Here is a 12,760-nt window from a genome sequence, read left to right as displayed (position 1 = left end):
CGGGTTCCCGCCTCGCCATTGGCCGGCGCCGCGGCGCCCGGCTCTCGGCGCCCAATGGCAGCGATCGGACCACGGGGCGGTGCCGCCTCGCCCCGCCCCCTGGCGGCGCAGGGACGGGCACGCCGCGGCGCCATCTTCGAGACGCGAAGGAGCTGCGCATGCGCCCTTGGGGAGCGGGGGACTGCGGTCACCCGGTGGCCCCGAGCGCCCCAGTGCTCCCAGTGCTCCCCAGCACGCCTCTGCCCTCAACATCCCAGTGCTCCGGTGTAACCCCAGCGCTCCCCGTGATCTCCATATCCCCTGTGCCCCCAATGCACCAGTGCTCCCAGTTACCCCAGCGCTGCCCCAGTGTCCCTCCAGTGCTCCCAGTATGCCTAGAACCCCAATGCACCATTTCCAGTTACCACAGCACTGCCCCAGCATGCCCAGCAATGCCTCAGAGCTCCCAGAGCGATCAGGGCTCCCAGTTATCCTACTGCCTCCAGTGCTCCCAGTGCCTTTGCAGCCCCCAGTGCTCCCAGTATGCCCAGTACCCCAATACCTTAGTATCGGTCCAGCACTCCCCAACACCCCTCTGCCCCCAACACCCCAGCACTCCAGTTATCCCAGTGCTTTCTGTGACCTCTATATCCCCCATATCCCCAATGCACCAGTTCTCCCAGTTACCTTAGCGCTGCCCCAGTGTCCCCAGTACCCTCCCAGTGCTCCCAGAGTCTTGTACCCCACTGTCTTCAGTGCTCCCAGTGCCTTTGCAGCTCCCATTATGCCCAGTACCCCAATACCCCTGTGCCACTCCAGTGCTCCCATTGCCCTCGGCATCCTTTCAGTGCTCCCCGTCCCCCGCAGCCCCAGAGCCTCCAGTGCTCCCAGTGCCCCCCAGCACACCCTCAGGCCCCATCCCAGCCCCCTGGGCACCCCCGGCTGCCCCCCCCCCCCCGCCTGTGTGTGTGTCTCCCCGGGATATTTTTATCCTCCAGTCACTCACAGTGGAAAACATCCCACAAATCTGGGTGCCCAGGGGCGGTGGGGGGCACACGCCGGGCACGTGGGTGACACCGTGGTGCTGGGGGGCACGGTCCCCTCCCACAGTGTCACCACCAGCAGGTGAGGGGCACAGGTCCTACCCCACCCCGAATAAAAAAACGGAGGGATGAAAGGAGCATCCCCCTGCCTGCCCCCCTGCATAGCGAAGGATCCCCTTGGGGGGGGGGGCTCCCCAGCTGTGCCCCTCCACCCCCCGGGGTATTTATAAGCATTTTCCATGGGTGGGAGGGGAAGGGCTGGCATGCGGCTATTTTGGGGTGTGGGATTCTTTCCCCCCCGCTGCCGGCACAGGTGCGGGGCCCGATTTAGCCGGGCAGAGCTGCAAATAGCACGGGGTGCACGCGGCGGCTTCCTCTGGCACCCACCCAAGCCAAGCCCCAGCAGCCGTGGTGACACCGGCAGGGACAGCCCTGTCCCCGCCACCACAGGACTGTGGAGAGGGTGCCGGGACCCCTGCAGCAGGGTGGTCCCACCGCCGTCACCCTGGGTCTCACCACGCCACGAAGATGCTCAGGGTCACTTGCGGGGTGTCCTTGTGCCTGCCATCTCTGCCATCCCAGTGCTATTTGGCCAGGCCAGTGCCCAGCACCACACTGGGGCCATGCAGCCCCGAGCCCAAACGTCCACCAGATCCATTTTTTGGGGGCACGAGGCCAGGCAGGGGCCCTGCGCGGTCCCCCAGCAGTGTTGTCCCCGTTCTCAGGGTAGGGAGCTGCAGGGATGCAGGAGAGGGAGGAGGATGCTCTCCAAAACAGGCAGAAGGGGTGGCAGTCAGGCCCCGGTCGGGTCGGATCCTGCCCCAGGGCTGGCAGGACACGATGCTGGCTGCGCAGGGACAGCCCCGGCAGCAATAAGGCACGTGTGCTCTGCTCATGCCTGCGGTGCTCAGCTCCGCTTTTAATGTCTCCTGCAATGTGAGGGGTAAGAAACCTCCCCAAGAGCCGCAGGGGAGCAGGCAAGGCACCGTGTCCCCCGGCACCAGAGCCACCGGGGAGCAGCCATGGGGCTTCGGTGACCTGCTGCGAAAGTCCAGGCAGTCCTGTGTGACGACGCTCTCGTGTCCCTTCTTGGGGTGTTGCACCAGCATGGCACGGCACAGTGCAGCACGGCATGGTGCAACATGGCATGGCACAACACAGTGCAGCGTGGCACACCATGGCACGACACGGTGCGGCGCGGCACGGCACAGCGCGGGGCTCTCTGCCCTCCCTGGGGCAGCTGGGTGTGGTGGGCAGCTCAGGATGCCCCACAGCATCCCCCCTCCTCGTGCCGGGCCAGCAGCGACATGCGGGAGAAGGTCCTGGCGCAGGCGTGGCACCGGTACTTCTTGACGTCCAAGTGGGTCTGGAGGTGGGCACGGAGGTTGGAGCGGTCGGCGAAGGCTCGGCTGCAGTGGGGGCAGGCGTAGGGCTTCTCCCCTGCGGGACACGTGGTCAGGGCACCCCTGTACCCCGCCTTCCTCCTGGCCCTCCGTGCCCCATCCCCTCCCATGCGTCACCTTTCCCCATGCCTCTCCCCGACCCTTGGCGCTACCCAGGAGTCCCCAGAACCCATCGGTGCCTTCCCAGTGGGTGATACCACAGTGGGACCTGCCGTGGGGTCTCTCCCGGGGCTTACTGTGCGTGCCACCACCCCAGCACCAGGATCCTCAGCTGTGCCCACCCCAAGCAGGTCCCTCCCGGAGAGCAAGCGATGCCAAGCTGTGGCAAATGCGCAAAACATTTTTTGCGCTAATCGTTCCCAAAAAGCAGAAGTGCCGGCGGGGCCAGCAGCAGCCGGGGGTCCCGTCCTTACCTGTGTGGGTGCGGATGTGGCCCTGCAGCAGCCAGGGCCGGGAGAAGGCTTTGCCGCAGAGGCGGCAGAGGCAGGGCAGGGTGTGGGTGCGGATGTGCACCTTCAGGGTGCCCAGGCTGGCGTACGCCTGGGCGCAGTGCCGGCAGCTGAAGCTCCGCTGGTGTGGCCCCCGCCGCGGGGGTAGGTTGAGGGTCTGAGTGTCCTTCAGGGGGGTGCCCTGGCTGCGGGTGCCCGTTGGGACAGGGGGAGCCTTGGCATCGGGGGGGCAGTGGGAGGGAGAAGCGGGCGAGGAGGTGGCCGTGGTCCTGTGGGCGAGGAGGAGTGGGGGGCGCGGGGGGCTGGCGGTAGCTGGGGGCAAGCAACCCCCCGCAGTCACACAAGCCGCTGAGCTCTGCAGGAGGAGAGAGCGGGGTTAAGGGCCAAGGGACGGCAGCCGGGCTGCCCGCCTGGTCCCTGGAGCCCCCCTGGGTGTCCCACACTTGGTGGGGGCTCATCTGCGCCAGGTCCCCCCTCTGCTCCCACCCTTCTGTATGGCAGCACCAACGCACCCACTGCAGAACAGAGCAAAACCGGCCCTTTGTCCCCAAAAAGGGGAGTCTCAGATCTCAGACACTCCCAGCACCAGCTGGAGCCCAGCCTGAGTCTGGGTGCCAGCTCCTCTGGGCTGGGTGCACCCCAAAACCTGGGCATCCCCTGCGGCAGCATGGCCGGGGGAGCGCACACACACGCACCACGCTGGCAAGCGCCCCCCAGCAGCACAGAGACCCCCACAGGGGTGGGTCGGATAGGGGCGTGCTGGAGGGGACGGTCCCTGGGAAGCCCCCGGGTGATCCCAATTCCCCCCCACCTCTGGCACTGTCACCAGCACCAGCTGCCACCCAGGATGGGGCTGAGGGCGGGGGGCACGGAGCCAGGGACGCTCCCCCAGCATTGTGGCACAGAGCATCACCCCGAGATCAGCCAGGGGTGCCCTGGTCCCCTGCAGATGGGTGGGCACCGGGTGGCAGTGGGAGCCAGGGGTCCAGGGGGTCCCGGGGTGCCCACGGTGTCGCACAGCCTTACCGTGAGCGCGGGTGTCCAGCTGGCTGTAGTTGGGGACGCGGGTGCTGGAGGGCTTCTTCACCAGGAAGGAGCGGGGCATGGCCGGGCAGGCAGGGTGACAGGCAGGCCAGGCAGGGCTGTGTCCCTGCACCGTGTCCCCACAGGTGCCAGCGGGTGCTATAAGGCCCCAGGGCTCATTAGCATGGGCAGCCCCCGGGGAGCCCTGGGGCCAACCGCTGCCCGAGGGCTGGCCCTGGCTGCCAGCACGCCCCGCTGCAGGTGCAAGGGACAGCCTGGGGGACAGCCCTGTCCCCCAGCACTGTCACCTCGCATGCTCCACAGCCGGGCTCCCGCTGCCCACAGCATCCCCCTGCCCAGCCAGTCTGGCTCGCGCCTGCCATGGCCCCCCCTTGGCACCCAGCTGGGGCAGGACAGAGCTGGCAGCTCAGGTCACGGGGACCCCCCCAGCCACCCCACTGGCTGTATGGCCACATGCCTGTCCCCTCTACCGCGGTGCCCTCCCAGCCCCAGAAAGCCTGGCGGGGGCTGTTTGAGGAGGGCCAGGGAGCAGGTAAGACTGTTCCTCAATGCCATCAGCCCTGGCCGTTGTATCCCCAAAACCTGGGGACAGGAACACGCTCTGGCCAGCACCAGGACAAGGGTGAAGCCCTGTAACCCTCCAAGGGGACACATCGGCTCCTTTGGGTACAGCCTGTGTCCTCGTGGAACCCCGACAGCCCCACGCAGGCTCGGAGCCAGGACACCTCCCAGGGACACCCAGAGAAAAAACACCAGGCTTTGGGGACAGCACACGGTGCCACGTGTCAGGGCCTGGCTGCCAGCAGCGGCATATGCAGCTGGGGGGTGGGGGTGGGGCAGGGGATCCCCCCCCCAGCAGCACACCAGCGCCCAGCCAGTTTGGCAACGCGCGGCACTGGGACAGCAGGTTGTGAAGTGCTCGGGCTGGGGGAGCCCAGGGCAATGAAACGGCATCGCCAAACGCTGCAGCAGCACGCAGCGCTAAGAGCTGACAAGCCAGGGACAAAGGTGTAGAGACGAGCCCTGTGTTTGGGGAAGGAGCAACCCAGATACACCAGGGTTGGGGGGGGCACCCACCCCCAGCAATGTCCCACAGCCCGGAGCCGCGGCAGAAGGAGGCCACCCGTGGATGAAACTGCCTTTATTGAGAAAAATGGTTCGCTACAAATAACATAATCGATTTTATTCTTCTTCAAAAAACAGCTCGTTTCGTGAAAAGTTCTAGTTATGCAAAAAGTTGCGGGTAAGACGCTGACGAGCACAGCCGGCGGCGCGGTGGGACCCCTGGCACAGCCCGGCTGGCAGCGGGCAGAGCCGGATCCGACCCCGAACAAAGTGGGGAGAGGCAGGAGCTGCCCGTCAGCACAGCGCCCGCCCGCGCCCTCACAGCCTGGGCCTTAAAAGTGCTTTACAAAAGCAGCTGTTGCTGCCCCTGCTCTGGCGTGGTGGGGCAAAAAGGAAGAGAAGGAAAGAAGGAAGGAGACAAAGAGGTGAATAGTGCTGTCCCAGAGGCAGGGAGCTCCCTGCAAGTGAGAGCTCTGGTGGAGGCTGCACCAGGACCTGAGGGTCCCAGCTGAGGACGGGACAGGGAAATCCTCCTGGGTCCATTTTGGGAGATGCCAGTGCTCTCCATCCCACCAGGAACATCCCCCGGGCTGGGCAGGTGCCAGCAATGCTGTTGCTGGGAAGAGAAGACCCCGTCCCTCCTCGCTAGCCCAGCTTGAGGCAGGGGAGTGGAGCAGCTCCAGCCCTTTCCCTGCCCTCTGCCAGGGGAGCAGATGGTCCCTGCACGCTCCTCGTAGGGCTGCTGGCGGCACAGAGGGGCTCACAGCCCACAAAACCACCCCATACTATTTAAACCAAAAGTAAAAAACAAGACTGTATTGCTAGAGCAGAGCTGGAGCCAAGTCTCAGACAAATCACGAAAGGGCACTTCTCCAAGTAGGGGCACACAGAGGATGGCTCTCCTCCACCTCTTCTCTGCAAAACCTGGAGGTCTGCAGGTACCATGCATCACCACAGCTCCTCGGTGAGCCTTGAGCTGATCCCAAAGGGTAGCACGGTCCCAGCACAAAGCTCCTCTCCCCCAGCACCAGCGAGGACCCTTCAGATGGGATGGGACTTGTGCTGCACAGGGCGGGGGGCCACGCTCAGGCTGGCAGCAGCCCACCCACGGCCTGGCGCAGATCTCCCTTCCACCCTCTCCCAGCCCAGCAGAGCAAACTCCACCAGCAGCAGGCAGGGCAAAGAGGAAAGGGACCAGGGGGTACCTCTGGGAACATCTGCCCAGATGTGCCCTATTCCCAGGGAGAGATCTGGGAAAGAGAGATGCAATCCCCTGTTTCAGGGGGACAAGATGCTCAGCGTTGAGGATGGGATCCTGCATGGGCAGACACCCCTCCCGCACACCGTCGCCCAGACACAACTCAGCTGCTTTGCACCAAGTGCCAGCACGCCACAACCCTCAGGGCAGAGAGCCACCGCTCCAGGCTTCGTGCTGCCCGCGGCCACAGCCGGCACTGCCAGAGCTCTGCCTGCAAGGGAGAGCCGTCCCAAGCCAGACCGCGCAGCCGGGCCAGGGGCAGCAGCCCAGAGAGCACAGCTGGCCAAACAGCTGTTGGAAAACACGAGCGGGGCTGCTCCTCAAAAAGGCAGCCCGGTGAGCTGCTCGGCACCCACTCCTCCAGCTGACAAGGTGCTGCTCTGACCCGGCCTCTCCTCCATCACCACCCACCTGCAGAGGAACATGCCAACAAGGGAAGGAAACGGCCCAGAAATAACCAAAGAGGACACCCATGTGCTTGCCATGGCCCCCCGAGAGTTCTACCCGCCAGCCTGGGGTCCGGCTCCTGCTTCCCACCTGATTTCAAATCCACAGCACGTTTGTTTGGTTTGTTTTGTGTTTGTTTTTTTTTTAAAAATATACTTTCTTAATAATGTTTCATAAAAATATTCTTGTCCCTGGTGACGGATATTGCAGTGTGAAGAGTAACAGCTTCTGTTCCCGCTCTATAAAATGTGGAAAAGGCATCACGCCAATTAATGTAGAAAAATGCAAGAACTCAGTATCACAAGAACCGGTACAAAACGAGGAAGGTGAGAGTTTCACGGGATGCTGGGTGCCATCCCCATGGACTCCTCCAAACCCCCTGTTGTCACGGGGCACACCAGGGCAACCGTCTCACCCTGGGATTCAGCCTGGCCTGGCAAGGAGCAGGCAAAGGAGGCAGCTCCTGCCTGCAGCATGGGGGACGGGGCAGACCAACATCTCTGGAAAGAGCCTTGTAGAGTCTAAAAAAAGATGCTCCGTGCCGTTTTCTTCCTTTTTGGAAAGGACGTGGATGATCACAGTTTCAAGCCAGGGCATTTGTGCATAAAATGCATCATAGTTTTACGTACCTATTCAACTGCAACAGAGAGCATGAAGACAAACGGTGCCAAAAAGCATCTACTAATAAATAGATCTGGACACAGGTATATACTCCGTATACGGATATGAAATGCCTAACCAAGGAACAATCCCAGCCCTTCGGTGTCAACTCCTCTCTCCTCCCAGAGCGGGACGTCTCTGCTCACTCACCAGTCCAGTGTGACGCTAAAGAGACTCCACCTTCTTAAACAAGGTGGGATTTGCCCAGAGAGGAGAGGGAAGAGAGGCGGCAGCGGGTCTCCAGGGGTGCCGGACAGTTGACGAGCTCTGTGCCTTCCCGGCAGGAAGGCTGAGTGTGCAAAAGGAGACGGGGTGATGAGGAGGGTCCAAACCAATGCTCTGCAGTCACCCTCAGTTCTCAGAGAGTGACAGCGCCAGGGCAGCCTGCAATGCTGCCTCCTCATCGATGTTGTAGTCCTAAAAAAAAAAAAAAAAAAAAAAAAAAAAAAAAAAAAAAAAAAAAGAGAGGGGGTGGTCAGGAGAGTCGGCACAGCTGGGCCACACAGTCTCTCCTTCAACAAGCACAGGGGACCACCACAGCAAGGAGCCCTTTCTGCTCCTCATCGTGCCAGTGAGGCCACAAGCCTCCATCTCCTCCGGGAGGCAGGTCCCAGGGACACCGTGCTCTTTGGGGTGTCCTCTGCGCCCACGGCCCTCCTCCTGCCTGCAACCTGCCAATGTCGGCGGCTCTGCTCTTAGACCTGGCAGCAGGCAGGGATGAAACATGCCCGCATGAGAAGCTGCAGCCAAAAGGGTAAATCTTTCTAGCCAGACCACGGGCTCCTCCAGCATTCCAGTTCAGGTTTATGCAACACAGCAATAGCTCCTTAAGTGGGGATATATCTCTGTAAATATTCAGAGGTTCCTCTGCCTGAAACCTAACAGCCCTGCACTAAAAGGATGAATAAAAGGATAATGAAACCTCCCCTCAGGCCCCGCAGCACAGGCTGGGTGAACACACTCTCACCCCCACACAGGAGGGGTCAGCGACTCCATGAGAGCAGGCCACAGATGACCCCCCACGTGCAGCAGCCAGGCCCCCCCAAGCCCTGAGGCTGGGCTGCTCCCCTCCCACTACTTGTGAAGCCTTAAAGAAACGGGCTTTTGTGTCGTAATTCCTCAGGGGAAGGGTTTAATGGAGCACACAGAGGAAACAACCCATCTTCACGGAGAGCTGTAACATTTCCCTTCGCCTTCAGAGACATTTTCCTGGCGTGTCTGATGGCAACCAGCTCGAGCACCCCCCAGGGCAGGCGGGGAGTCCAGTCCCCACGCCCACGGGGGTGTCCTGAGTGGGGCTACGTGTGTGCCACATGCCTCCCACAAAGCCCAGAGGAGGATCTGTCCCCTTCCCCTCCCCAGGGGCTGCACGGCAGGACAGGCTGCTCCCAGCACAGGAAGGGAAGACCCGGGTTCATCTCCCCGCTGCTCGGCACAGGACACGGGGAAGGTGACCCTGTTTCGGGAGGTGACCCTGTTTCGGCTCAGGGCTGTACTCACCACGAAGGTGTCGTAGGAGAACTTGTGCCTGTGGAGGAGGTGCTGGAGGAAGTTGGCGCTCTTGTAGCTGGGATCCCCCCAGGGCATGGCTGAGCAGACGGGGCACACCTGCGGTGGGCAGGGACAAAGGACAACTATGACCACAGACCCCTCCGCTTCTATCCCCTGGAGAGGAGAGTAGTGTTCCCTCTCTTTCTGACACAGCGATCTGCAGAGGTTGTGCTAAACAGGGGATCCCTCAGTCCCCCGAGCAGATCCCTTGCTGCACAGAGCCTCTGGCACATGGCCCAGGCTGCTTTTAGCTTACTGACAAGTTACACGCACACCTGAGCGCCTCCGAGACAGTGCTGGAACTGCAAGTTCCCCACCTCAGGCAACCCAGCATGGATGGGGAGAGGAAATCCAGCACCACCCAGGTTGCAGACACAGGGGGAGAGAGGCAGCTCATTCCAGAGAGTCTCTTAACAAAGCAAACAGAGGCAGGTCCCCACCTCCCATCAAAGGGACTTAAACAAACTAAACCAGCTAGAAACACAGCTGAACTTTCACATGCAGCAGCAACTCTGCATGCTGGTGGCCTCAGATGCAGCATCGACCATGGTGTATTTGCATTTCCAGGAGTTACCCCATGCAGAACCAGCCCATCCCAGCACCCTGGTGTCGCTCACCACTTTGTTGGGGTCATTGCGGTGGTTCTCCATGCAGTGCTTCACCAGCTCCTGCTGGTCCAGGTTCCGGGCCCCGCAGTACGGGCACACAAACGTTGAGCGATTTGGAATATTGCTGAAGAGAGCAAGGACAAGCTCAGATCTCCTGGGAAGGGACTGGATCAACTCCTTCCCAACTAACCCAGCCATCCCCTGCTCAGCCTTGTGATACCCACCCGCAGCAGAAACCAGACCAGCCCGTTCCCACCCTAGCCACAGGCTGAACCACCCTGGTTTGGTCGGTCCTTCCTCTCACACCACGCTCTGAAACACAGGGCAGTGCAGATGCCAGGAGGGAAAAGGTGCTGACGTTTCCCCCTGTGATTGCCCAGGGGAAAGTAAAAACACACGCTCGGATTTTAGGGCTTGTAAGGGAGGGGACGTGACAGTGCAGCCTGCAAGGATGAACACATTTCCCTGCCCAACAAGCAACTGTACCTAGGAATAGGCTGGGATGTGGGGACAACTGGAACGAACTTGGGGCAGTTGGCCATCTGCTCCTGCACCTTCGCACAGGACGAGACGTGAGAGCGCATTTTCGCGAGGGTCACCTGGAAAACAAGAAGAAACGTTCCCAGAGGCTGCAGGAACACCTTCCAAACAGCACTAGAGCCTCCGCTACAGCTCAGTTTCGGTCAACTGACATCAGAGCAAACACTGGTCTGTGCAGGGTGACCCACACCAGCGTGGAAACGCTGCACCAGCCTTTCCTTCCTTGCAGGACAGAGATATGGGGCTGCATGCTTGCTGCACACACCCGCAGAGGTCACACACAAGCCACCCAGGCTGTGTTATTGTAGCAATAGCTCTGTTTTCCTTAGCAAAGGAGGAACTGCTGACAGGCAGAAACCCCAAACCACTCTGACACCATACAGGATCATTCCTGGGCCACAGCCAGGGAGTTACAAGAAGATCCCCAGAGTTAACGGAAGCCAGAAAGTGAAGTGCATAAGCGGAGGCACACCATGAATCACAGCTTTACAACTGGTCCCTGAAGCGTCCCAGACCAGACTCGCCCCAGGCTGGGCCAGGCCACGCTGCTGGTTCAGCTTCCCCACGGCCATTGGGATCACAGCACCTTAAGCAAGAGCTAAATCCTTACCCTTATTAGGAGCAGCAGCAGAGCTGGTTTGCCTCAGCCTCTCCCGTGTTGCAGGAAAACCTCAGCCTGCTTTTGAAGGTCCCCACTGTCTAATAATAGCTCCGGTCTGCTGACAAAGGCAGCTAGGAGAGAGCACCTTCATCTCTGCACAGCCCCGCTCGCCCGGCTCACAGCAGCAGCCGTGACATGCAGGGGACACCACACCTCACAGGCACAGGTTGGGGACCTGCTGAACAGGGGACTCCACAAACCAAACCACAGTCAGCAAGCAACCTTCCTCCCCCGGTGCCACGGCTGCAGGACTGGCAGTGGGACGGGGACAGGCAGCCTTCCCCTGTGAGCTTTACCTTCTTGCTGCAGCCCCTGCAGGGAGCCTTGTAGGACGAAAGCTGTTTCTCCACACTGGAAGCCTTCTCCACCTTCTTGGGGTCGAAGGGCATGCGGCAGAGCGGGCAGAGCGGGGATGGTACTTGCAGGCAGGGCTGCAGGCACTCCCCGCAAAACCTGGGGACACAGAGAGTGGCACTGAGCAGCCCAGCAGTGTCCTAGCCCAGGAGGACGAGGGGGGAGAAAAGCAGGACCCCAGCCCCAGAGCACATCCACTCCCAGCGGCTCCTGTGCACCCCAGGCTGCAGGGCAGGCCCAAAACCCTGGGATCAGCATCCCCACTGGGAGAACTGGAAGCGTGGGTGAGGGTGTGGGAGGCCAGGCACAGCCCAAGCCCTGGAGGAGCTCCCCTGCACGGCCACTGCTCCGAGATCCACAGCCGGGAGCGGATTTGAATGGAACTGAACAAAACCCAGCGCCGAGCATCCAGGCCACGCAGGAATAAAGCCAGCGAGCGCGTTCAGCGCCCGGCTCACCTCCCTCCAAGGTCCTCACGCCTGCAGGAGCGCCGGTGAGAAATCAAAGCAGCAGAGGATGGGCGGGAAGGCACTCCCAGGTGCGAGGCAGAGGGGGGGGCTCGGTCCCCCCAGTCACAGCACCCCCGTCCCCTCCGCCTGCCCACCCAGCCCACCGCACCCAGGGCGGGGGAACGAAACGCTGCTAAGCCACTGCACAGCGTGCGAGGGGGTCACAGTGCCCCATGCCCCAGCTCCCTGGCATCAGCCCTGTGAAGCGCCCCCAGACCCAAACAAGCTGGGGAGGGGGGGAGGAAGAGCGAGACCACACTGGGGCACCAAGCAAAGCCACAGCCTCAGCAGGCGGCCGTGCCGTCCCAGAAAGCAGGCGCGAAAGGGGGCCAAGGTGCCACCAAAACACCGGGGTGACAAGCAAACCCCAGGTCCGCGTGGCAGCGCTTCGGGCAGCCCCTCCCCGGGCACAGGGCACGGCACCCGGGGAAGCATTCCCACCCAGGTGAGACCCCAGCCAGCACTGCCAGACCTGGGGCAGGAGCCAGACCTGGGCGCAGAGGGGGCTGGGGTCACGGTGCTCAGCGAGGAGGGACCCTCGGGTGTCCCCCACACCGGGTCCGGGTGGGGGGACAGGGCAGCACCCAGCTCCCCGGGCAGGGAAGGGGGTCTGGGGCGGGAGCAAGGTGCCTGGTGCTGATGGAGCAGCCCGGGGGGGGATGGGGGTCCCAGGGCCCAGCAGCAGGGATGGAGGCCAAGGGGGGTCAGGCTGGGGGCCCCAGTACCGGGCCGCGGTGCGGAGATGGAGGGTCCCGGTACCGGGCTGAAGGGAGGGGAAAGGATCGGGGTCCCCACGCCAGGCTGGGAGGGGGCCCAGGCGTCAGCTGGGGGGCGGGTACCGGTACCGGCCCGGGGGCGAGACGGGTGCGCGACAGGGGCCCCGGTAGCGGCTGGGGTCACAGGGCAGAGGGATGCCGATGCCGGTGCGGGTCCGGCCCCGGGGCCCGGGCCAGGTGGGGGGTCCCCGCCGCCCCCGCCCCCAGCCCCGGCTCACGTGTGCCCGCAGCCCGCGATGCCGACGGCGCGGTGGAAGACCTCCAGGCAGATGGGGCAGCTGAACTGCGCCTCCAGCGCCTCGGCGGCGGGGCCGGAGGCGGGGGGCGGCCGGGGGGACCCGCCCGGGGCCTGGGGCCGCTGCGCCGCCGCCACCAGCAGGCTCCGGAACATGGCGGCGGCGGGGCGGTGCCCG

The 12,760-nt window shown here is 62.8% G+C and overlaps 2 protein-coding genes across 3 annotated transcripts; both read right to left on the bottom strand.

Annotated features, from left to right (window-relative positions):
- Nucleotides 1–1,934: 1,934 nt before the first annotated feature.
- On the bottom strand, nt 1,935–4,015 carry SNAI3 (snail family transcriptional repressor 3). The gene is made up of 4 exons (XM_040615532.1): nt 3,901–4,015; nt 3,361–3,389; nt 2,839–3,229; nt 1,935–2,462 (listed from the first exon to the last, which is right to left on the bottom strand). Exons 1-4 carry the CDS (start codon nt 3,977–3,979, stop codon nt 2,281–2,283), a joined length of 681 nt encoding a protein of 226 aa, XP_040471466.1. The 5' UTR covers nt 3,980–4,015; the 3' UTR covers nt 1,935–2,280.
- Nucleotides 4,016–5,044: 1,029 nt separating this feature from the next.
- Nucleotides 5,045–12,755, bottom strand: RNF166 (ring finger protein 166). Of its 2 annotated transcripts, XM_040615449.1 has the most exons (7): nt 12,566–12,755; nt 11,005–11,161; nt 9,994–10,106; nt 9,517–9,631; nt 9,173–9,308; nt 8,849–8,956; nt 5,045–7,765 (listed from the first exon to the last, which is right to left on the bottom strand). In XM_040615449.1, the coding sequence occupies exons 1-7, from the start codon at nt 12,736–12,738 to the stop codon at nt 7,749–7,751; spliced, it is 819 nt and encodes a 272-aa protein (XP_040471383.1). In that variant the 5' UTR covers nt 12,739–12,755; the 3' UTR covers nt 5,045–7,748. The 2 variants fall into 2 exon arrangements, with proteins under 2 accessions (XP_040471383.1, XP_040471384.1); XM_040615450.1 differs by lacking the exon at nt 9,173–9,308.
- Nucleotides 12,756–12,760: the final 5 nt, after the last annotated feature.

The sequence above is a fragment of the Falco naumanni genome, chromosome 15, assembly GCF_017639655.2.
Source record: "Falco naumanni isolate bFalNau1 chromosome 15, bFalNau1.pat, whole genome shotgun sequence".
In the NCBI taxonomy this organism is placed as follows: Eukaryota; Metazoa; Chordata; class Aves; order Falconiformes; family Falconidae; genus Falco; species Falco naumanni.
This window is presented reverse-complemented; position numbering and strand designations above follow the sequence as displayed.